This window comes from Balaenoptera physalus (assembly GCF_965194825.1).
Source record: "Balaenoptera physalus genome assembly, chromosome: 6".
In the NCBI taxonomy this organism is placed as follows: Eukaryota; Metazoa; Chordata; class Mammalia; order Artiodactyla; family Balaenopteridae; genus Balaenoptera; species Balaenoptera physalus.
Window position 1 is genome coordinate 109632173 of NC_138885.1, and position 26234 is coordinate 109658406.

At 39.7% G+C, this 26234-nt stretch overlaps 1 protein-coding gene across 1 annotated transcript in view; it reads right to left on the reverse strand.

The window, feature by feature from the left end:
• Positions 1 to 13787, reverse strand: part of LOC309662628 (cyclin-Y-like protein 1) — a 33967-nt gene extending 20180 nt beyond the window's left edge. The window contains exons 1-3 of the mRNA XM_082465541.1: positions 13419 to 13787; positions 4249 to 4323; positions 2329 to 2363 (exon numbers count right to left, since the gene is read on the reverse strand). Coding sequence (XP_082321667.1) covers positions 2329 to 2363; positions 4249 to 4323; positions 13419 to 13644 — 336 coding nt within the window. The 5' untranslated portion in view covers positions 13645 to 13787. The remainder of the gene's footprint in view (positions 1 to 2328; positions 2364 to 4248; positions 4324 to 13418) is intronic.
• Between the last annotated feature and the right edge of the window lie 12447 nt (positions 13788 to 26234).

The window sequence follows — 26234 nt, forward strand, 5'->3', positions numbered from 1 at the left end:
AAAGCTATACATAAGACAGGATAAACAGCAGATGATTTTTAATGTTTGAAAGGTGAAAAGACTAGATAAAGGAGTGGTAACTGACATGGCAGAACAGAGGAAGCACAACCTTGGTACCTACAGAGGCTGACTAGGACAGGAACAAGAAAACCAGTTTGTCTTACAGAACCCAAGGCAGGCTCAGAGTTCAGAGGCGTGGTCCCCAAATCCTTGCAGTGAGGCCCATCAGTTAACGAGTTGTCCAAGTGATGCTTCCAATTAGATCTTAACAGACAGCCAAGGACCATCACACGTTTGAGGGAAGCCCCCAACAAGTAAGAGATCAAAACAGGAAGAAGGAATGGGACTTCCCTGGTGGCGCAGTGGTTAAGAATCCGCCTGCCAATGCAGGGGACACGGGTTCGAGCCCTGGCCCAGAAAGATCCCACATACCACAGAGCAACTGAGCCCATGCGCCACAACTACTGAGCCTGCGCTCTAGAGCCCATGAGCCGCAACTACTGAAGCCCGCACGCCCTAGAGCCTGTGCTCCGCAACAAGAGAAGCCACTGCAATGAGAAGCCCACGCACCCAGCAAAGAGTAGGCCCAGCTCACCGCAACCAGAGAAAGCCCACGTGCAGAAACCAAGACCCAATGCAGCCAAAAAATAAATAAATAAAATAAAATATAAGGACGCTTTAAAAAAAAACAAAACAAAACGGGAAGAAGGAATTGATGGGAGTGATAAAAACTCAGGAGCAAATGAAAACTTGAAATTGCATCAGTGAAAAAAAGAATGACAGGATATAAGAGAACTCTATAAATTGAAAATAAGGTAGACAAAACAATATATTCAATAGAAGGATTAGAGCACAGTCAAGGAAATCTCCAGGAAGCAGGACAAAAAGACAAAATGCAAAGCAGGAGGGGAAAAAAGTTAGCGATCTGGTAAGTCTAAGACTTCCAACATCTGAATAATAGGAACCTGGAAGAAAAAAACAGAATATCAAAGAAACACACAAAAAAGGTCTATACCAAACCAAATTATGAAATTTCAAAATCCCAGGGAGAGGGAAGGTACTAAAAGGTTCCCGAGAAGGAAGGGATGGGGGAAAATGACTAAAATCGGTAATGTACAATGTACCATACAATGTCAACAGGTTTAAGAGCAACAGTGTAAATGAGAAGATGAGAGGGAAATGTCTTTAGAACGGCAAAAATTAGTTTCAACTGAGAATTCTATACTTTATCAAATAGAAGGAGTTTCAGAGAGGCTAGATCTCTCTAAACTTTCTGCCCATGTGCCCTTTTCCCAGGAAAATGTGCTCCAGTAAAACAAGGAAGTATAACAAGACAAGAGGGAAACAGAATCTAGGACATAGGGGATCCAACATAAGAGAGCAGAGTTATGTGAGATCCCAGATGACTTCACACAGATATCCCAGGAAAAGAGGCATAGAGCAGGCCTAGGGGAACACTAGTCTATATGGGAGTAGGAAGACAAAAGATTGGGGCAAAGTGTCTCCAAGAAAAAAATGGAAGAGATGTGGCTTAGTAGACGGAAAATAGTTTTCATAGGCATGTGACAAATGTTAAAACATTTGGGGAAAAAAATAACTGTTAGAAAACAGGCAAGTGAATATAGTCAGGAAATTAATTCCACAGAAAAAATGAAGAATGTGAAAGCAGGGAGACCGGGCAGGGAGCTACTTACTGCATTTGGCTGTGTGAGATCACGTTGGCTAGGAAAAGGGGGATTGGGTTATCCTAGAGAAGTGCAGAAGTGCTCCAATTTCATTAATATTTAAGAAAAAGAATGAAGGGTGTACAAGGAGGGGGCACAGTCAGAGAACTATATGGCTCAGCAATGCACAATATTTGCAGAGTCGTAGTAATGTAAACATTGATTCTGATTTAATAAAAACTGATACATGTTGAGGGAACACAGGGAGGGAAATAACGTCATGGTGGAGCGAAGAAGCTCAGCTTTCACCTGCTATGACAAGAAGTCAATGGACAGTGCTAAAAATTAACTTACCTGTTATACTTTTATTACTTTGGTTAAAAAATAAGATCAAAAAAATAAGGCAAAAGAATTTAAGGCAGATCTTTATACTACAACCGTATTAGTGAAATTTAACGTAAATGTCAGAACCCTTAAAAAATGGGCACTACTAAGTCAAAGACTTTCCTGAATCCATTTGATAATTAGGAAAATAGAGATTTAGAAAATCTACAAAAAAGAGGTCCATGCTAACAGTATTGGATCCATCATATTTTTAGGAATCATGGCAGACATATTTTTAATTCAAACTATTAATTTCTTAACTTTTCAACTGTTTACTTACATGGTTGAAATGGTTGCTCCTCCTCTTTTCCCGCACTAAGAATAAAAAAAATTAACTGATGAATTCTGATACAAATGCCATAGAAAAATAAAAGTAGTCACTAATTATCTGATGGATTACCAATAACACAATGAGATAGAATTCCATTCTATTTTTTAAAATAATTTCCAACAAAATATATAATTTAAATCACCCAGCAAGATGAGTCCTATAAATAAAATCTAAAAACTTAGTTTCACTTTTTTGACCTAATAGATATTCTGTATTAGGCACAAATGAAAGACTCCCCATTTACAAAAGAAAAGGACAAAGCAAATCAGGCCAGGTGAGAAACTTAGCTAATAAAAAAATGTACCTGCTGCATAGCTGAACTACTAGCCAGGAGTATTTTCTAAGTCTTCATTTACACACAGCTTACTTTAATTACCACAATCTACAGATGACAACTCTACGAACCAGTTTCTGGCCAGGCACTCGTCTCCGAACGCACCAGGATCTCTGGAAGCATCCTGAACCACTTAATGGTAACCTACTCAAATACCTTACTGAAAAAATACACAACTGGAAAGTAACCTATGTTAAACGTAAATTTTAAAATGAGTGTGCTGACCTAAATGAACATATCTACAGCACACAAAACGGTTTTGCTCCAACAAAGGCCAGAAGAATAAAAGCCTGAAGAGGGTCTTAGGCCACACTCTTGCTCACATTGCCTCCTTTAACTCCAGACAGGCATCACAGGCACGGATTCCTTAAGGCTGAAGAGAGAGACAGGCATGGGACAGCTTTTCTTTTACTGTCTCCAGAGCCCCTCTACATGTGAGCAGCTCATGGCTCTGGAAGAAACTGAGAAATAGAGCAATCCTAACCAGAAAGGAGTGGCTCAAGTACACACACTAGAAAAATGCAAGTTAGAAACCCCAGGAGCTTCCAGGTTGGTGAGCATGTAGTACCCTTGCAGAGGGCATCAAAGCTCTGTGCCCTGTCCCCATGCCTGGCCCTATGCATCTCTTCCATCTGGCTGTTCCTGAGTTATATCCTTTTATAAAAACCAGTGATCTAACGGAAAAAAACCAAAAGCAAAACAACAACAACAAAAAACCAAACCTCCGTTTTTTATTGTGCTGCATCACTTTAAATATTATGGAATGTTCACTTCTTGTATTCCTGCTCTCGTAATCAACTGAAAAACTTGGTCACGTATGGCTTTTTAGCAAATAAACTAGGATTTAACATAACATTCAGGAAGACAAGCAGGCAAGCAGGAGTGCAAAAAATTCTACGGTTCTGATTCTCATCTTAAAACAAGGAGGACACAGGAAATGTATATGAGTTTCACATGCTGAGGATAATCTTCTGGAAAACCCCATATGGCATGTTGCTCTTATTACCCTGGCACAGCACTACATTAGGATGAGAAAGTTTTGAATAGCTTAAAAGTTCTGAGTAGCATAAATCTGGATGTGAGATAGGCTCGTCTGGTTGAACACTGTGTAAAACAGGGCCAAAATCACAAGGCTCAATTCCCACATATAACAACTGATTTTTCTGATTTGACCAAATGAAAACCTAACTGTGACCTAAACCCTATCATTTGTCTTTAACATATGTGCTCTTCGGAGCAAGGGGAAAAGGACAAAGTAGCATGGAGAAATAGACCACATCTAAATCATGTGGCCAGTTGACTATGTTGATAAAGAGGTGGCAAAATGTATAAACAGATAGTCTAAGTGTTCTCCTCCCTAAAACACTGACAACTAAAGGAAACTGTATCATCAACATATTAAAATAAGACAAGTGAATACATAAAAAAGTGAAACATTTAAACCACTGTAAGAGTTTTTCTAAATACCTCCTATAATACACAAAACAAAAACAGTTTTCACTCTTTTTCTCAGGGAAAAAAAAGCATTGCCTTACCATCTGTTTGAGATTTGCTCGGAAAAATGGTGCTTGCCCTTGGGTGGTCAGAAGGGTTTGGTTCCAAAGCTAAGTCTGTATAGGAAGAAGAGAAAAAGGTGTGGTGATTTAGTTGAGTAGAAAAATACATGATTTTAAAGATAGCTACACATTGATTGAAACCACTTATTAATAGTCTTGAGAAGAGCTTTTAGTAATGACAAAAAGGCAATTTTAGTAAAGGCACAATATAAAAATTCTATTGGGAAACAGCAAAATTGTAGAAACTCTCCATACATGTGGACTAAAACCATGGCTATGTCTTAGACTTCTTTAACTTGCACCTAAATAATCTATGCCATTTTTAGATGAATCATATATGTGACTCCCCTCCTATTTATCAATTAAAAATTCAGTCACCCTCTTTTAAAGCTGATATTACTAGCACATTCCAGGAACAGTCTCAAGAAGCAAGTTATGCTGTGGCCAACTACTGTCAGATACCAGCTCAATATATCAAATATGCCAAAACGAAGTGAGTTGCTTTTGGCAAATGTTCTTCAGACAATCAAATGGCTAATTCTAACTCCATTCAACAAATGAACTCATTTCATTGGCTGTGGTTTATCTGGGGGCTATTCATCATGGCAGATTTAAGAGGACTACATAAAAGTTCAATGTTCTAATCTAGAGGAACACTTCCATGAGAGTGATTTTTAACTTTGCCCTCTATTTCCAAAGCTAAACTCACTTCTTCATTCCACGCTGCATGATTAATTTGGGGCTTCAATAAGAGTACTTTCTGGAGCAGATCATAGGGCTACTAGAAAAAAATTTTGGCCATACCTACACGAAAAGGTGGGTCTGCCTGTAGCCCACCTTGCACCAAGGTGGGATAGCGTCTTCTATTTAGGCAGAAATACAAAACAAGCACAAGCTACCACACAGGATAGTACGGTTGTTGTTTCAAACAAACAAACAAACATAAAAGCCCTATGACACTTCCTCAGCAAAGTCCATCTCAAACCATTTAACCAATCTTTTAAGAAACTGGACCAAGATTCAGATAAAGAGTAATGGTTAAGGCAATTATTTCCCAAACCACATAATAACTGATCTGTTTTTGAAAGATGGCTTTGATGGTCAAAGTGAAATACAAATATATCCCTGCCTCTTAGAGAATCCAAAGAATACACACATTGATATATTAAAAACTAATTAGTCTAGTAGTGAATTCTGTCTAACCCAGCATTTCACAAATGTATCTACCTAGAATCCCCTTTTCCCACCCAGAAAGAATGTGGCACGAACAGTAATTTTGGACTTCCCGTTTTAACAGGAATCTGAGCCATCCATTTTAATGTCATTGCCAGCACTAGTAATTTACAGAGCTAAACCAACTGCTTTGTTCTTCATGAAAATTCCTTCACTGAATTTGAAGTTTATCAAGCTGCTTTTGGAGAAAATATTCTATTCAACATTTTTATGTAAAAGACCCATACAATTATTTTAAAGTTTTTTTCTCCTACATATTTGAAAAATTAAGACAATGGGAAAATAAATTATTTCAGCTGTACACAAAATGGCAGGCAGAGACTTTCACAGCTGCCTCTAACCTATAGCTTCCGAAAGAATTCATGACTACTTACCTATACCAAAAAGAAAGTAAATAGACTACATTTGAATCTAAAAAATAAGCAGAAATGTTTGCAAAGTAGCTGTCTTATTTATCAGTGTCTATGGCATGGTAAAACTTAACAATTTTCAATGGAAGTCCAGGAAAATTAAGTGCCAGAATCAAAGAGAAGCAAGCTTTAACACACACACACACACACACACACACACACACACAGCCGCCAAACCAAGATGTGCTACTACAGATCTAAATACAAAAGTCAAGAAGGCTGGGATAAAAGAAATGACAACATGCAAAAAAAAAAAAAGTAAACTTAGCCCAAGTGACCAGAAAAAAGCTGGCACTCTCCCTACTCTATCCTAGGGGGTTCAAAGGTAGGCACAGGACCCAGGAACGGCCAATCAATCACAGCTGTCCTGGGGCTTGCCAAGAAAAGAGAAAGGCAGAACTGTACTCTAGGATCCTTAGCTAGTCTTGAGCTGCTGGACACTCCCCTTGCTATCATGAGGGGAAAGGCTTTTCAGGAGACATCAACAGAGGAGAGCAGAACTGAGGAGATCATTTAACTCCTGGGTCAAGTAGTGCTTAACTCTGTGATGTTCTTTTAACTTGCAACTGAAGGAGACCTGGTTAATCAGCAGTACTGATGATCACACTAAAGGTGGGGAAAGGTAAAAGTCACTTGCTCATTCCTTTAACAAATATCATGAACAAAAATCTGCATGAGACAAAACGATGCTCTGTTTAAAAGTTACACACAACCATTCACAATCATTAACACACAATGATTCACAACCGTTACTTTTAGTTGCTTTTCTTATACGTTAAAAAAAGCTCTAATTAGTGTACAATTTATGTCTTCTTGTTACTAAGAAGCGCTCTCCACCCCACTGTTGCATATTTATTGTTTAATGAATACACACTGGCCCATCAAGTGTTATTCCTATACTGGACTTAGCCAATCCCCTATTGCTGGGGATTGGTGCTTACAAAGTTCTATTCTTAAAATATTATGAGGAAAATCTTCATGTACATAGTTTTTTAAAATAATGGTTTTATCTCCTTAGCAAAGATCTTCGGAAGTGGAATGACTAAGCCAAAAGGTTAGATCACTTTCACGGCTCCATGTACAATGCTAAATTGCTTCCTAAAGAAGGTGGGGGGCACATTAGGGTATAATGCTACCAATCATGACATTTTGAGTTCCTACCCTTGCTTTGGATACTTGAAAAAAAAAAAAAAATTCCTACTGATATGAATGAGGAACCTCACTGTAGATCTAATTTGTATTTCTTCTGATTACACAGTTTGACCATTTTCCCACAGTTATCAGTGTTATTTCCACTTTGGTGAGTTGGCCTATCATTTGAATGTACTGTAAACACCAGGGCCCTACTGCTGTCAGTTTGCATGAGGTTTTCAGAAAATATTAATCTTTTGTTTATAGCCTATATAACTTGCACTTTTTGCTAATGAAAAATACCACATCACTATCTTATAGAATGGACATGTGAGCCATTAGACAGTAAACTCATACATACACACAATATTTCTGCACTTCCCATGAACTATCTTCCCAAGAGCCTAAGGAGACTATGATAAAACCTACCACACTCTTCACTATCACAAAGGTAAGACTGCCAACTATTAAGCAAAGCTTTACCACCCACCATCCCTCTCATCCCTCTCCCCACCACATGCACACACAGTAATTTAGAGACTTCAGGGAATTACTGTGCATTCAGGAAATTACATGGATTCTTCCGAAAGTTATTTCTTTAGAAACCTCTAAGAATGTTTTACCCAGGAGAAATATTCTTGAGCTCATGATTAGGGGTTATGATTAAAACTGTATTTTAAGACCCATCATTTTTGTATTATCAATTTAAATTGCAACTTATTTGACAGCATGATAGGTCGATGTAGAAAAAGTATGATTAAAAAAAAATTAAACTCGGTCTTCATGTAAACATTCCTCAGAGGAAACCTGTAAAACACCACCGACACTGAGTACTGTTTTTCCTCCAATCTAAGATTCTACCAGTTGTTAAGATCCATCTCAATTGCAGTTGTTAAAAGTGTGAAAACATAGGCAACTTAGAACAAATGAAATGCATTACTGAAGGCTAAAAGTGTTAAAACTATGCTATCAAACTGTCGATAAATGATTTGTCCTTGTTAAAATATTAGAGGGAGAGGGAAGTGACCAAGAAAGCATCTGACAGAAGCAGCATATTTCAGAAAGCGATTAATATCGACATATTGATTTCAATATATTCCAAATAAACAGGAGATGTCAGCAGTTTCTGGGCCAACTGCTGAGCACCAGTTTACTTAACGGTAACCACTGCATTTACTGAACTGCCCTAGCATCCCTATACTGTGCAGTGTATTAGTTTTATGGCTCATAATACAAACATTACAATCTTTACAATTACCATGTAAACTGATGATTTCATCTCTTTGCGTCCACACTTTCCACCACAGTCAGGGAGTTCCTGCCAGCCAGCCCTGAGCTGGGCTGCCTCACCAGCGGGTACACAGCAGGCTCCTGCACCTGCCAGGCTACTGCTCACCCAAGCCTTGATCCTGCTTTCCTAGCTTTGGACAATCCTGGCTTCCAAACTTCCCAGCTCTGGTTTCCAACTGCTTCTGTACCTGCCTCTACCCTGGTTCTCAGTTTTGCCTTATTTTAATCCTCAATCAGTGTTACAGTGATCATGACTGAGAGGTGACACATAGGTAAGTACACCTGGCTTTATATATTTCTAAAGAGCACTTTACTCAGTTTCTTGGACTTTTAAGAACCTTTCTGGGTTGCAAGTTACCTTCATTTCATTTCACATTACGCAGTGTTACTGTTTTAACTCTTAAGTTTTATTACTTTAATACACTAAAACAACAACAACAAAAAAGGCTGAGAAAAAAGGTAGTATTCCAAAGAAGCTCACATAATGTCAACAATAAATTCTGTTCCTATATGCCATGCATTTGGAATTTACAGTCCTACTCTCTATCAATACTCATTTTTAAAACCTTGGACAACTCAATTTATACCTAAGAGAAGAATTCCTACACTACCTAACTCAGAACATGGTGAGAATCAAATGAAATGCAAGAGCAATCTATATACTACAGCCTATTTTAGACCCTTATTATTATCGCTTTTTTGTTCAAGCCACTGTTGGCTCTCACCTGAGCTACCGCACCAGCCTCCTAACTGGTCTCCCTCTCTGCTTCCTTCCACCCTTACAGTCTATTCTCACACAGTAGCTGGTCTGATCTCCCTCCGCCCTCTCTACCCCCCTTCCCTTTTTCTAAGAATTAACATCATTCCCCTGCATATAATCCTTCAATGGTTTCCCATTACAATTAGACTAAAATTCATATTTTTTGGTCAAGGCCCACTAGGCATACAAGGTCTTAATCCCCCATATTCCTCCTGGCATTCATTCACTCAGCTGCAGCCACCCATCTTTCTGTCCTTGGCACGCATCAAGCATATTCCCTTCTTAGGAACTGCACAGAAGCCTCTTCTCCCACAGCCTCACACGGCTCTCTTAGGACTGCTCATGGGTCGCTTAAGGAGAGAAGCTGTCTTTAACCACCCCTTGTAAAACTGTCCTCCTCCCCAGCCCATTACCTTCATTTTCTTTCTTAGTGTTCTCACTACCTGATGTTATTCTTGTGTCGTCAGCCCCCAGGCACCTCTAGAAAGTAAGGACCTGAGTTAGGATACGGGTTTTGTCTTGTCTAACCACTGTTTGTCCTGCCTCTGGAATGGTGCCTAATAATCATGTTTCAGTGTACCCAAAACCAGTTAAGGTTTTCCCAATTTTCCCACATCATCTAAGATTTCTTCTAATGCTGTCTTTTGATGTGTCTGTCACCTAGGACCAGAGTTAATTTCAGATCTCTTAGAGTAGTAGTTTAGTTACTCAGAATCAAAGACACAAGACAGGTTACCAAGAACCACGAAAACCTAAAAGAGGAAATCTAATGTTCAGTGAAAAATCAATGGTAACTTTAATTTGGAAAAAGAACATTTAATGTTAAAATACCTTTACTACAAAATGACTCACCCTATGAATTTAATTAAGTCGTAAGACAAAGTGTACAATCAGAATGCTATAGAGAAGTATCAATACAATGCATCAGTTTTTATCTGTGTCCCCTGAATAAAGCATTATAATGGGATTATAAAAGATGCTCAACCATAAAGGCTGGGTAAATGAATTATGCTCCAACCATTCGATGGCCCAGTAAACAGTTGGTAAAAGGCAGGCTGTAGAGCTATGCGCAGTTGCATGGAAAGACATCACCCTGGAGCACTCTCTAGGTGTCAGCACGGTTACAGGAGCTTCATGTCGTTACTTTTCTTTATAACAAAAAGTTACAAAGTGGCACATAAAGAACAATCCCATCTTTGTAAAATAAACACAATGTTATGTTTATATGCATACAAAAGGTTCAGGAAGAATCAACACCAAAATATTAATAAAAATTCTGGATATTCTGAGTGTGAGTGAAGGACTTTTCTGTGTTTTCTCAATCTTTCACATCAAATGTTCATTAATACTGTCACCAAAAAAAGGAAAGATCTGTTGCTCAGAGGTTTTTCCACATCATATTGCCAATTCCTTCCCTACCCACTCTTCAGGGGGATGGGAGGTAGGGGTCACTTGAGAGAGCACCTTTCACCAGAAAATTAGCAAAGCTCCTAAGGTCAGAACATAAAGGCTGTATGAAAAGTTGATGAATAAAAATAAAATCAGATAATAGGACCGTAGCATCTTCTTTTCTATTATGACACTACCATCAGTTATATTAGATATACTGTTAAAGACAAAGTAGTAAAAAATTCTTTTGAGTCTATCTGAAATCTATACTACGTTCTTAGGAGTTACTTTTTTGAGATGGCTTGAAGAAATCATGTTCTTCTCCAATGTTTCTGAAGAACAAGACAGAGCATCATTTATGTACGATTTTCTCTAAGTAACCAAATAATTCTTCACTGTAGAAAAGCCAAAATGTTTTATATCTGAGTAGGTATTTCTCAGTTTCCAGGGAAACTGATACAAAATTGTCTGAAATAAAGACATGAAGAGCAAACTTCCAATGTGCCTGTACTTTATATTTGGTGTTCTGACCTTGTTTCTATGGAAACTTAATTAATAGGCAAATGCTGAAATTGAGGTTTCTCTTATCACTTTATCGAATGCCCCCCCAAAAAAGACAAATTGAAATGAAATTTTAACAATCATGTTAAACATAAAAAGGTAAATTCTGTACTCATGAACTCTATTTTTCCAGTTCCTGATTTAGCACTCCTTCCTTATCATACATAGTCGTATGCTAAATGCTTAGTACCTTACCTGCCCGCTTACCAGCTTCCCCTAATGTCCCTCTGTCCAGGGCATTCTCGGCTTCAATTGGATTTCACCAGAACAAACTCTTTAAATTATATCAACGTGTTTACCTGACTGATAAATTTAGGCTATTTCATGACTTCTACTTTTATTCATATCCATTGCAATGTATGTACAGACAGAGAATGGAGAGGTAAATGTTGCTTCTGAGTTGTGTACAATAAACTGGAATGGCAATAATCAAAACTGGAGTATGCTGAGATAGGCCTAACTTATGGATAAATTATAATAAAATATAAGGTGCACTCTAAACAGTTTCTTAAGCATGCCAAGAACTGAATTTGGCATATCTACCACCTCCCAAGTCTGTCTCTTTTGTTCAGTAGCTGTGTTACACAGTCATTTCAGATCTCTAAGTCTTGGCTTCTTCATCGGCAACAGAGGGAGAATATATACGGGCCTTATTTGTAGATGGAAGGGCCGAGTGAAATACACAAGAAAATGCATTGTAAATCTTAAAAGAATTCTATAAAGGTCCAATTTTCGTCTCTCATCCTACACTAGCCAACTACTAACTGTTTTTAAAAATCATTTAGAGGCTTACCTTATAGCAACAAGCAGAGCAGTTTTCACAAGTACTTACATGCTTTGTGTTTAAAGCTACAATTAATTCACATAATTTGTTCATTCTTTCACAATATCTAACGATTCTGAAAAGGGAGTACTTTCCACTTACAAAGCCACGTCCATCATAAGGGTGAATCCACAGGCTTCATTATTCTAACTTTTAAAGAAATTAAATAAACCCAACTAAAATTTAAATAGAAGAGCTGTAAGACATTTCGTCTATGAAATAATGAAATAATCTCTGGCATTTAAATGAAACAAATGGGCCAGTGGGGCTTTAACATCTTTATGATACAATGTTTTATACTTCAAAGAACAGTCTTTATTAAAGTGCCACTATGCTACCCAGAATTTTTTTTTTTTTTAACCTAGAGCCATCCCTTTCCAAAATTCTAGAGGCAAAAATCAAACATTTCCTCTCTTCTCTCTCTCCTCTCCTCCCCGACAACACCCACCCCCAGCCACTTAGTCTACAGAACTTTTACCTGAACATTCCTAAAGTTAAATAGTATTCTACTGGGGGGGGGGGGGGCGGAGGAGGAGGGAGCCATGGAGACATTTTTCTGCAGGATGGATGTGGTATGTTAACTCCCAAACCTTTATATTACAAATTACAATCTGAATTTGTTTTTTCTCCTTTGAAACTTCTGTCCAGCAGTCTCAGGAACCACCTCACCCCTCCCTTAGAACAGGCAACGTGCAAAAGAAGTCGGTTAAGGCTGTGCAACTGAAGACATACTTGTGTCAAAGTGGGAATTTAAAAGTAATCAGAACTCCATGGGGTCTCCTTTGGTAAAGAAAAAAAACCCAACAACTATTCTCTGCAGCCGTGGCAGTAACGTTTCACACCGTTCACAGTTATTTTAAGCCCCTCTCCCACCATTTTCTTTCCTATCGTGTTCAAATTATAGTTAGAAGGGATAAAGTAGCTTCTATCAGGGCGACTGAAAACATTAAAATCCAAAGAATTTTAGTTAAGAACACCACACTGACTCTGTCCATCTCTATTTTGAATTTAAATGACAAATCCTCTAATGTTTGTCTTAATTGTCTCGAGTATCAACTACCTTAAGGAATAGAAATCTGTCATCAGGCCCTTACCTAGTTCCTTCGCTTAGGTACCATCTGGATAGGGAGACGGGATGGATACGCCGAAGTTAGAGTATTTAAGTTTGCATTAAGAAAAGAGAGACTACACCAGAAAGTCTCTGCTAAGTCCCACGAGATGTTAAATAGAACCACGAACAGGAAGGGCCGCGGATTGGAGGGTCTCAGGCCGGGCTGGGAAATGGGAACGGGGGAAAGAATTGGGCATTCGGGTAGGGAAGAGGGAAGGAGACTGGCCGGACGCGACTGGTAAAGAATAAGGGGTGGGGACGCCAAGCAGAGCCAGCCTTCGTCCCCGGTGCCCAGCCCTGGGAGAGCCAACTCCGGGCAAGAAGGAGCCCTAGGCGGCGTCTCCCTCCCGGGGGACCCTGGGGGCGGCGGAGGCCAGAGGTAAGCCCGAGAGCAGACGGCGCCGACCCCGCGAGGGGCGAGGCGCGCCCGCCGCTTCTTACCTTCGGGCATCTCCCGGTCGCTGATGTGCTGCAGGTGGTGGCCTTCGCCACCTGCGAAATCCAACTCGGCGGGTTCCACGGTAGCCGCCGCCGGAGCTACTGCCACCGCATTCCCGGCCGCCGCCTTGTAGACCTCAGACTCGCAGTCCGGCTCCGCTGACCCCCTGCGCCGGCCCGACTTGGGGCTGGCATTGGGGGACAGGCAACAACACAGCGAGTTCCCCATGGGGCGCCTTCACTCCTCGCCGCCGCCGCCTCCGCTCGTCCCCCGACTCTGCCGAGCACAGAAGCCGCCCCCTCCCCCAACAATGGCGCGGCGGGCACTGGCAGCCCCGGGCTATGCCGGGGCTGTGCCGCACATGCAGACGCGACTTCGCCCGCCGCTCTCCTGTCCGCCCAGCCGCCGGGGCCCCGGGCAGGGGTACGGCCCCGGCCGCACCCCTGCCCAGCCGCTGGGCCCCGGGCAGGGGTCCGGCCCCGGCCGCACCCCCGCCGCTGCCTCCCCGGAACCAACTAGTCTGTGAGGGCGGTGACCAGACCCGCTTATTTAAAAGGGCTGGGAACCAGACAAGCGCTGAGACGCGCAGCCACTGAGGGAGAGAGCGCAGCCGGAGCTCCTCCTCCTTCCGCTGCCGCCTCCCGACTGAAAGTAGCTAGCCCGGCCGGCCCTTGCCTACCGGAATGTGTCCTTCGGTTACCTGGTTACGACGGACCAATCACGACCAGAGTTCCCTCCACGCGCCCTCCTCAGAGCGCAGGCATGTGACTCACAATGCCCCGCCCCCGCCCGCGGCTGCCCCGCCCCCCGAGCGGCGCGCCCCAGACTCTGGTTTCCATTCATCTCTCGCGCTCCGAGCTTTCCGGTCCTGCGGGAAGCGCCGCGGGAGTTTGTTAATCGAAGCCGTCCTGAGTCAGTGGGCTCTGTAGAAAGCCCCTGTTCGTAAAATGCCAGTTCAGTTAGCAACTCGCTTTCACCGGGTCCACAGTTGACTCATTTGATGTATTGCTCAACGAACTTAGTTTCACCCCAATTTTTGACCGTTTTTTATAACTGAATGCTCCTCCTGTCTTGCCTTCCAAAGAGAGTTTCCGCCTACAGTTTAACCATAGCAACCCCCGGGGCCCTGGTCCTACTCTCAATAAAGAGCTGTGGCTGTGTCTTGAATGAGACTCGAGGACACGTCACCCCTCCACTTCCTCATCAGCAAATTAGGGACCAAACTCCCCCCTCCCACCTCTGAGGCGCTGGGATTCAGCAACTCGCTTTTCTCGCCTGTTGCTCTCTTCCACGGCAGGAGTTTCCAGGTTTCCCTACTTTAGCCAACAACAACGCATAAAGCACGATTTTCTCATACAAACTTGAGAGTCACAAAGTGAAGTACCACGGTCTTGATTTGATGAAGATGATAACGATAGTTAACATTTGGCAAACACTATGCGCCCGCCCCCGTTCCAAGTGAGGTACTCATTTAACCCTCGGGAACAAAATCCTCAGAAACCTTCATTTTACAGATTTTACAGACGCTAAGTCACGTTCCCAAGGTCACATGATTGCTCAGGGGTGTGGCCAGGATTTGATCCCTGATTGTGTGGATCCCCAAAGGCACCTTATTGTGATCATCAGAAAATAAAGGTCGAAGTCAAATTTGGTTGGAAGTGGCATAGTGTATCAGGATTTTCTTTTTTTAAGGAGGAACAATTTTTTGATGTGGATTTTAAAATACTTTCCCTTCATTCAACATTGATTAGTCCCTCCTACATGCCAGGCACCCGTGTGTGAAAAATAGTCCTGCCCTCAGTGACCTCAGGCACGGTGAGAAAACAAAGGCTTAGAAAGCCCAACAGTCTGAGGTCACACTGCTGCAAAGTACTTAAACCTGAAATTCAAACCTAGATCTATTAACCCCAAGTAGATGCTGGGGTAAAGAGCTTGGTTTTCTTCCCAGAAACATGAGAGCCATTGAATGTTGTGAAGTTAAGGAGTCACTATCAGGTGGTTTGTAGTGAGGTCACGCTTGAGAATAAGTAGGACTGATGGAAGCAACAAAACCCATTAAGAGACTTTATATTCATCTAAGAGAGGAGTGAGGGCTCAAACTAAAGGCAGTGGCAGAGATTGGAGTGGAGGGAAAGGATCTGAGGTCATCTGGGAGGTAGAATAGAAGTGCTCAGTGACTAGATATGGAGCGGGAAGGGGAAAAGAGAAGCAAAAATGGCTGCTAGGGTTCTGGCTTAGGGAACTATGTAGAGTGTGGTTACTTTTTCTTAGATAGTGCAGGAAAAGGAAGAGGTTTGGGAAGGAAGATCATTTTGGGTTCTGTTAAGCGGAACGTGGAAATGGAGCTCTCTGGTTGAAAGTAAGCCTCTGCAGGCTAAGTCCATTTTGTGATATCCCAACTTATGTTTTCAAAAATAACACATTAGATTAACCAAGATGGCGGAGTAGAAGGACGTGCTCTCACTCCCTCTTGCGAGAGCACCAGAATCACAACTTGCTGCTGGACAATCATTGACAGGAAGACCCTGGACTTCACCAAGGAGGATACCCCACGTCCAAGGACAGAGGAGAAGCCACAGTGAGACGGTAGGAGGGGTGCAATCAGAGTAAAATCAAATCCCATAACTGCTGGGTGGGTGACTCACAGGCTGGTGAACACTTATACCACAGAAGTCCACCCACTGGAGTGAAGGTTCTGAGCCCCACGTCAGGCTTCCCAACCTGGGGGTCCGGCTACGGGAGGAGGAATTCCTAGAGAATCAGACTTTGAAGCCTAGTGGGAATTGATTGCAGGACTTTGACAGGACTGGGGGAAACAGAGACCCCACTCTTGGAGGGCACATACAAAGTAATGTGTGCATCGGGACCCAGGGGAAGGAGCAGTGACCCTGGGGGAGACTGAACCAGACCTACCTGCTGGTGTTGGGGGGTCTCCTGCAGAGGCGAGTGGTGGCTCTGTTTCACCGTGGGGATAAGGACACTGGCAGCCGAGGTTCTGGGAAGTTCTCCTTGGTGTGAGCCCTCCCAGAGTCTGCCATTAACCCCACCAAACAGCACGGGTAGGCTCCAGTGTTGGGTTGCCTCAGGCAAAACAACCAACAGGGAGGGAACCCAGCCCCACCCATCAACAGTCAAGTGGATTAAGGTTTTACTGAGCTCTGACCGCCACAGCAACAGTCAGCTCTACCCACCACCAGAGCCTCCCATCAAGCCTCTTAGATAGCCTCAACCACCAGAGGGCAGACAACAGAAGCAAGAAAAACTACAATCCTGCAGCCTGTGGACCAAAAACCACAGTTACAGAAAGATAGAGAAGATGAAAAGGCAGAGGGCTATGTACCAGATGAAGGAACAAGAAAAAAACCCAGAAAAACAACTAAATGAAGTGGAGATAGGCAACCTTCCAGAAAAAGAATTCAGAATAATGATAGTGAAGATGATCCAGGACCTCGGAATAAGAATGGAGGCAAAGATTGAGAAGATGCAAGAAATGATTCACAAAGACCTAGAAGAATTAAAGAACAAACAAACAGAGATGACCAATACAATAACTGAAATGAAAACTACACTAGAAGGAATCAATAGCAGAATAACTGAGGCAGAAGAAAGGATAAGTGACCTGGAAGACAGAATGGTGGAATTCACTGCTGCGGAACAGACTAAAGAAAAAAGAATGAAAAGAAATGAAGACAGCCTAAGAGACCTCTGGGACAACATTAAACGCAACAACATTCGCATTATAAGGGTCCCAGAAGGAGAAGAGAGAGAGAAAGGACCAGAGAAAATATTTGAAGAGATTATAGTCGAAAACTTCCCTAACATGAGAAAGGAAATAGCCACCCAAGTCCAGGAAGCGCAGAGAGTCCCATACAGAATAAACCCAAGGAGAAACACGCCGAGACACATAGTAATCAAAGTGGCAAAAATTAAAGACAAAGAAAAATTATTGAAAGCAGCAAGGGAAAAACGACAAATAACATACAAGGGAACTCCCATAAGGTTAACAGCTGATTTCTCAGCAGAAACTCTGCAAGCCAGAAGGGAGTGGCATGATATACTTAATGTGATGAAAGGGAAGAACCTACAACCAAGATTACTCTACCCGGCAAGGATCACATTTAGATTTGATGGAGAAATCAAAAGCTTTACAGACAAGCAAAAGCTAAGAGAATTCAGCACCACCAAACCAGCTCTACAACAAATGCTAAAGGAACTTCTCTAAGTGGGAAACACAAGAGAAGAAAAGGACCTACAAAAACAAACCCAAAACAATTAAGAAAATGGTCATAGGAACATACATATCGATAATTACCTTAAACGTGAATGGATTAAACGCCCCAACCAAAAGACATAGACTGGCTGAATGGATACAAAAACAAGACCCATATATATGCTGTCTACAAGAGACCCACTTTAGACCTAGGGACACATACAGACTGAAAGTGAGGGGATGGAAAAAGATATTCCATGCAAATGGAAATCAAAAGAAAGCTGGAGTAGCTATACTCAAATCAGATAAAATAGACTTTAAAATAAAGAATGTTACAAGAGACAAGGAAGGACACTACATAATGATCCAGGGATCAATCCAAGAAGAAGATATAACAATTATAAATATATATGCACCCAACATAGGAGCACCTCAATACATAAGGCAACTACTAACAGCTATAAAAGAGGAAATCGACAGTAACACAATAATAGTGGGGGACTTTAACACTTCACTTACACCAATGGACAGATCATCCAAAATGAAAATAAATAAGGAAACAGAAGCTTTAAATGACACAATAGACCAGATAGATTTAATTGATATATATAGGACATTCCATCCAAAAACAGCAGATTACACGTTCTTCTCAAGTGCGCACGGAACATTCTCCAGGATAGATCACATCTTGGGTCACAAATCAAGCCTCAGTAAATTTAAGAAAATTGAAATCATACCAAGCATCTTTTCTGACCACAACGCTATGAGATTAGAAATGAATTACAGGGAAAAAAACGTAAAAAAGACAAACACATGGAGGCTAAACAATACGTTACTAAATAACCAAGAGATCACTGAAGAAATCAAAGAGGAAATAAAAAAATACCTAGAGACAAATGACAATGAAAACACGACGACCCAAAACCTATGGGATGCAGCAAAAGCGGTTCTAAGAGGGAAGTTTATAGCTATACAAGCCTACCTAAAGAAACAAGAAAAATCTCAAGTAAACAATCTAACCTTACACCTAAAGAAACTAGAGAAAGAAGAACAAACAAAACCCAAAGTTAGCAGAAGGAAAGAAATCATAAAGATCAGAGCAGAAATAAATGAAATAGAAACAAAGAAAACAATAGCAAAGATCAATAAAACTAAAAGCTGGTTCTTTGAGAAGATAAACAAAATTGATAAGCCATTAGCCAGACTCATCAAGAAAAAGAGGGAGAGGACTCAAATCAATAAAATCAGAAATGAAAAAGGAGAAGTTACAACAGACACCGCAGAAATACAAAACATCCTAAGAGACTACTATAAGCAACTTTATGCCAATAAAATGGACAACCTGGAGGAAATGGACAAATTCTTAGAAAGGTATAACCTTCCAAGACTGAATCAGGAAGAAACAGAAAATATGAACAGACCAATCACAAGTAATGAAATTGAAACTGTGATTAAAAATCTTCCAACAAACAAAAGTCCAGGACCAGATGGCTTCACAGGTGAATTCTATCAAACATTTAGAGAAGAGCTAACACCCATCCTTCTCAAACTCTTCCAAAAAATTGCAGAGGAAGGAACACTCCCAAACTCATTCTATGAGGCCACCATCACCCTGATACCAAAACCAGACAAAGACACTACAAAAAAAGAAAATTACAGACCAATATCACTGATGAATATAGATGCAAAAATCCTCAACAAAATACTAGCAAACAGAATCCAACAACACATTAAAAGGATCATACACCACGATCAAGTGGGATTTATCCCGGGGATGCAAGGATTCTTCAATATACGCAAATCAATCAATGTGATACACCATATTAACAAATTGAAGAATAAAAACCATATGATCATCTCAATAGATGCAGAAAAAGCTTTTGACAAAATTCAACACCCATTTATGATAAAACCTCTCCAAAAAGTGGGCATAGAGGGAACCTACCTCAACATAATAAAGGCCATATATGACAAACCCACAGCAAACATCATTCTCAATGGTGAAAAACTGAAAGCATTTCCTCTAAGATCAGGAACGAGACAAGGATGTCCACTCTCACCACTATTATTCAACATAGTTCTGGAAGTCCTAGCCACGGCAATCAGAGAAGAAAAAGAAATAAAAGGAATACAAATTGGAAAAGAGGAAGTAAAACTGTCACTGTTTGCGGATGACATGCTACTATACATAGAGAATCCTAAAACTGCCACCAGAAAACTGCTAGAACTAATTAATGAATATGGTAAAGTTGCAGGATACAAAATTAATGCACAGAAATCTCTTGCATTCCTATACACTAATGATGAAAAATCTGAAAGAGAAATTATGGAAGCACTCCCATTTACCATTGCAACAAAAAGAATAAAATACCTAGGAATAAACCTACCTAGGGAGACAAAAGACCTGTATGCAGAAAACTATAAGACACTGATGAAAGAAATTAAAGATGATACCAACAGATGGAGAGATATACCATGTTCTTGGATTGGAAGAATCAACATTGTGAAAATGAGTATACTACCCAAAGCAATCTACAGATTCAATGCAATCCCTATCAAATTACCAATGGCCTTTTTTACGGAGCTAGAACAAATCATCTTAAAATTTGTATGGAGACACAAAAGACCCCGAATAGCCAAAGCAGTCTTGAGGGGAAAAAAATGGAGCTGGAGGAATCAGACTCCCTGACTTCAGACTATACTACAAAGCTACAGTAATCAAGACAATATGGTACTGGCACAAAAACAGAAACATAGATCAATGCAACAAGATAGAAAGCCCAGAGATTAACCCACGCACCTATGGTCAACTAATCTATGACAAAGGAGGCAAAGATATACAATGGAGAAAAGACAGTCTCTTCAATAAGTGGTGTTGGGAAAACTGGACAGCTACATGTAAAAGAATGAAATTAGAATACTCCCTAACACCATACACAAAAATAAACTCAAAATGGATTAGAGACCTAAATATAAGACTGGACACTATAAAACTCTTAGAGGAAAACATAGGAAGAACACTCTTTGACATAAATCACAGCAAGATCTTTTTTGATCCACCTCCTAGAGTAATGGAATTAAAAACAAAAATAAACAAGTGGGACCTAATGAAACTTCAAAGCTTTTGCACAGCAAAGGAAACCATAAACAAGACGAAAAGACAACCCTCAGAATGGGAGAAAATATTTGCAAATGAATCAACGGACAAAGGATTAATCTCCAAAATATATAAACAGCTCATTCAGCTCAATATCAAAGAAACAATCACCCCAATCCAAAAATGGGCAGAAGACCTAAATAGACATTTCTCCAAAGAAGACATACAGATGGCCACGAAGCACATGAAAAGATGCTCAACATCACTAATTATTAGAGAAATGCAAATCAAAACTACAATGAGGTATCACCTCACTCCTGTTAGAATGGGCATCATCAGAAAATCTACAAACAACAAATGCTGGAGAGGGTGTGGAGAAAAGGGAACCCTCTTGCACTGTTGGTGGGAATGTAAATTGATACAGCCACTATGGAGAACAATATGGAGGTTCCTTAAAGAACTAAAAATAGAATTACCATATGACCCAGCAATCCCACTACTGGGCATATACCCAGAGAAAACCATAATTCAAAAAGACACATGCACCCGAATGTTCATTGCAGCACTATTTACAATAGCCAGGTCATGGAAGCAACCTAAATGCCCATCAACAGACGAATGGATAAAGTTGTGGTACATATATACAATGGAATATTACTCAGCCATAAAAAGGAACGAAATTGAGTCATTTGTTGAGACGTGGATGGAGCTACAGACTGTCATACAGAGTGAAGTAAGTCAGAAAGAGAAAAACAAATATCATATATTAATGCATGTATGTGGAACCTAGAAAAATGGTACAGATGAGCCAGTTTGCAGGGCAGAAGTTGAGACACAGATGTAGAGAATGGACATATGGACACCAAGGGGGGAAAACTGTGGTGAGGTGGGGATGGTGGTGTGCTGAATTGGGCGATTGGGATTGACATGTATACACTGATGTGTATAAAATTGATGCCTAATAAGAACCTGCAGTATAAAAAAGCAAACAAAACAACTAATACTAAACTTTCATTGGGTTATTTGTATGGAAATATGTTAATATAAATGTTTCAGACATTACATGAAATTTCTAAAAATCTTATATTTGTATTTGTATGGAAATATGTATGGAAATATGTTAATATAAATGTTTCAGACATTACATGAAATTTCTAAAAATCTTATATTTGTATGGAAATATGTATGGAAATATGTTAATATAAATGTTTCAGACATTACATGAAATTTCTAAAAATCTTATATGTTCTGGTATAATGTTATATGTAATAATCCTAGTTATTACTTTAAAATGTATATCTCAGAAATAACTAATTTTCTTGTCAACTGCATTATTATGAACTTTCATCAAATCTTTTACCGTGGTCATTTTTAAGGCTTTTGTCATTTACAGACAGTTCTGGGTGTACTCTGATGATTTTGCAAATATGTTCCTATAAAAGGGTTTCATCTTCAAGAAATTCATGGAAAAGACTCTGACATGTACAGGTTTCTGGTAACTGACTGTACTGCTGAACTGAATGAATAAGCATTTTCAGAACTCTGATGAAAAACTTATGAACTCATAAAAGTGCTAACAAAAGATCAAGATGAAAAAAAACAATTAATTACATGGGACTGAGTGAACTGATGAGGATGAGTATAATTTTTGTGACTTTCTGTCTGAATTAAAAAAAAAAAAAAAAATCCCACAAGGACTCAGAGGCAAAGAATATACAAATCAATTTTCACTGCAAAGTAAAGGAGCTGTTACAGTGGAGGATTACTGGACTGAATGTCAATATTATGACATAGTATGAGTGTGTTTCATGTTTGGTAATGGCAATCATTGTTGCTTTTGTTGTGGTCATCCATGTACAATGCTTGGTGTCAGTCTATTTATCTCTTGTAAAAATAAAATACAGTGTGTGTGTGTGTGTGTGTGAAAAAAAAAAAAAGGAAATGATATAAATGTGACTATGAATGAGTGTATTCAATAGTTAAAATGATCTATTATATTAGTGATATATATTGTGGAATTAGTATTGTTTTTCTCTAAAGAGCAATGTGGAATAAAAGTTATTTGTTTCATTTAAAAAAAAAAAAAATAACACATTAAATCAATTTAAAAATGTGATTGGGGAAATTCCCTAATGTTGACGGCTAAGAATATCACATTTTTCATGGAGCAACTTGGAATCTATGGTTTTAGTAAATGAGGCATCCTATGTAAAATAAAACTGGTAAATGAGAGCTCTACCCACCACCAGAGCCTCCCATCAAGCCTCTTAGATAGCCTCAACCACCAGAGGGCAGACAGCAGAAGCAAGAAAAACTACAATCCTGCAGCCTGTGGACCAAGAAACACAGTTAGAGAAAGATAGACAAGATGAAAAGGCAGAGGGCTAGGTACCAGATGAAGGAACAAGAAAAAACCCCAGAAAAACAACTAAATGAAATGGAGATAGGCAACCTTCCAGAGAAAGAATTCAGAATAATGATAGTGAAGATGATCCAGGACCTCGGAATAAGAATGGAGGCAAAGATTGAGAAGATGCAAGTAATGATTCACAAAGACCTAGAAGAATTAAAGAACAAACAAACAGAGATGACCAATACAATAATTGAAATGAAAACTACACTAGAAGGAATCAATAGCAGAATAACTGAGGCAGAAGAACGGATAAGTGACCTGGAAGACAGAATGGTGGAATTCACTGCTGTGGAACAGACTAAAGAAAAAAGAATGAAAAGAAATGAAGACAGCCTAAGAGACCTCTGGGACAACATGAAACGCAACAACATTCACATTATAGGGGTCCCAGAAGGAGAAGAGAGAGAGAAAGGACCCGAGAAAATATTGGAAGAGATTATAGTCAAAAATTTCCCTAACATGGGAAAGGAAACAGCCACCCAAGTCCAGGAAGCACAGAGAGTCTCAGGCAGGATAAACCCAAGGAGAAACACGCCAAGACACATAGTAATCAAACTGACAAAAATTAAAGACAAAGAAAAATTATTAAAAGCAACAAGGGACAAACGACAAATAACATACAAGGGAACTCCCATAAGGTTAACAGCTGATTTCTCAGCAGAAACTCTACAAGCCAGAAGGAGTGGGACGATATATTTAAAGGGATGAAGGAGAAGAACTTGTAACTAAGATTACTCTACCTAGCAAGGACCTCATTCAGATTTGATGAAGAAAGCAAAAGCTTTACAGACAAGCAAAAGCTAAGAGAATTCAGCACCACCAAACCAGCTCTGCAACAAATGCTAAAGGAACTTCGTTAAGTGGGAAACACAAGAGAAGAAAAGGACCTACAAAAACAAACCCCAAACAATTAAGAAAATGGTAATAGGAACAAACATATCGAAAACTACCTTAAATGTGAACGGATTAAATGCTCCAACCAAAAGACACAGTCTCGCTAAATGGATACAAAAACAAGACCCACGTATATGCTGTCTACAAGAGACCCACTTCAGACCTAGGGACACATACAGACTGAAAGTGAGGGGATGGAAAAAGATATTCCATGAAAATGGAAATCAAAAGAAAGCTGGAGTAGCAATACTCATATCACATAAAATAGACTTTAAAATAAAGAATGTTACAAGAGACAAAGAAGGACACTACATAATGATCAAGGGATCAATCCAAGAAGAGGATATAACAATTATAAATATATATGCACGCAACATAGGAGCACCTCAATACATAAGGTAAATGCTAACAGCTATAAAAGAGGAAATCGACAGTAACACAATAAGAGTGGGGGACTTTAACACCTCAATTACACCAATGGACAGATCATCCAGCCAGAAAATTAATAAGGAAACACAAGCTTTAAATGACACAAGAGACCAGATATATTTAATTGATATTTATAGGATATTTCATCTGAAAAGAGCAGATTACACTTTCTTCTCAAGTGCACATGGAACATTCTCCAGGATAGATCATATCTTGGGTCACAAATCTAGCCTTGGTAAATTTAAGAAAACTGAAATCATATCAAGTGGCTTTTCCAAACACAACATTAGGAGATTAGAAATCAATTACAGGAAAAAAACATAAACAACACAATCACATGGAGGCTAAACAGTACATTACTAAATAACCAAGAGATCACTGAAGAAATCAAAGAGGAAATCAAAAAATACCTAGAGACAAATGACAATGAAAACATGATGATCCAAAACCTATGGGATGCAGCAAAAGCAGTTCTAAGAGGGAAGTTTATAGTAATGCAATCCTACCTCAAGAAACAAGAAAAATCTCAAATAAACAATCTAACCTTACACCTAAAGGAACTAGAGAAAGAAGAACAAACAAAACCCAAAGTTAGTAGGAGGAAAGAAAACATAAAGATCAGAGCAGAAATAAATGAAATAGAAACAAAACAAGAGCAAATATCAGTGAAACTAAAAGCTGGTTCTTTGAGAAGATAAACAAAATTGATAAACCTTTAGCCAGACTCACCAAGAAAAAGACGGAGAGAACTCAAATTAATTGAATTAGAAATAAAAAGGGAGAAGTTACAACAGACACTGCAGAAATACAAAGGATCATAAGAGACTACTACAAGCAACTCTATGCCAGTAAAATGGACAACCTGGAAGAAATGGACAAATTCTTAGAAAGGTGTAACTTTCCAAGACTGAACCAGGAAGAAATAGAAAATATGAACAGACCAATCACAAGTAATGAAACTGAAACTGTGATTAAAAACAAAAGTCCAGGACCAGATGTCTTCACAGGTGAATTCTATCAAACATTTAGAGACCAGCTAACACCCATCCTTCTCAAACTCTTCCAAAAAATTGCAGAGGAAGGAACACTCCCAAACTCATTCCATGAGACCACCATCACCCTGATACCAAAACCAGACAAAGATACTACAAAAAAAGAAAATTACAGACCAATATCACTGATGAATATAGATGCAAAAATCCTCAACAAAATACTAGCAAACAGAATCCAACAACACATTAAAAGGATCATACACCATGATAAAGTGGGATTTATCCCAGGAATGCAAGAATTCTTCAATATATGCATATTATTCAGTGTGATAAACCATACTAACAAATTGGAGAATAAAAACCATATGATCGTCTCAATAGATGCAGAAAAAGCTTTTGACAGAATTCAAAACCCATTTATGATAAAAATCCTCCAGAAAGTGGGCATAGAGGGAACCTACCTCAACATAATAAAGGCCATACACGACAAACCCACAGCAAACATCATTCTCAGTGGTGAAAAACTGAAACCATTTCCTCTAAGATCAGGAACAAGACAAGGATGTCCACTCTTGCCACTCCTATTCAACATAGTTTTGCAAAAAACTATGTAAATAGTGCTGTCAGGTAGTGCTTCTTCTTTGGAAGAAGAAAAAGAAATAAAAGGAATAGAAACTGAAAAGAAGAAGTAAAACTGTCACTGTTTGCAGATAACATGATACTATACATAGAGAATCCTAAAGATGCCACCAGAAAACTACTAGAGCTAATCAATGAATTTGG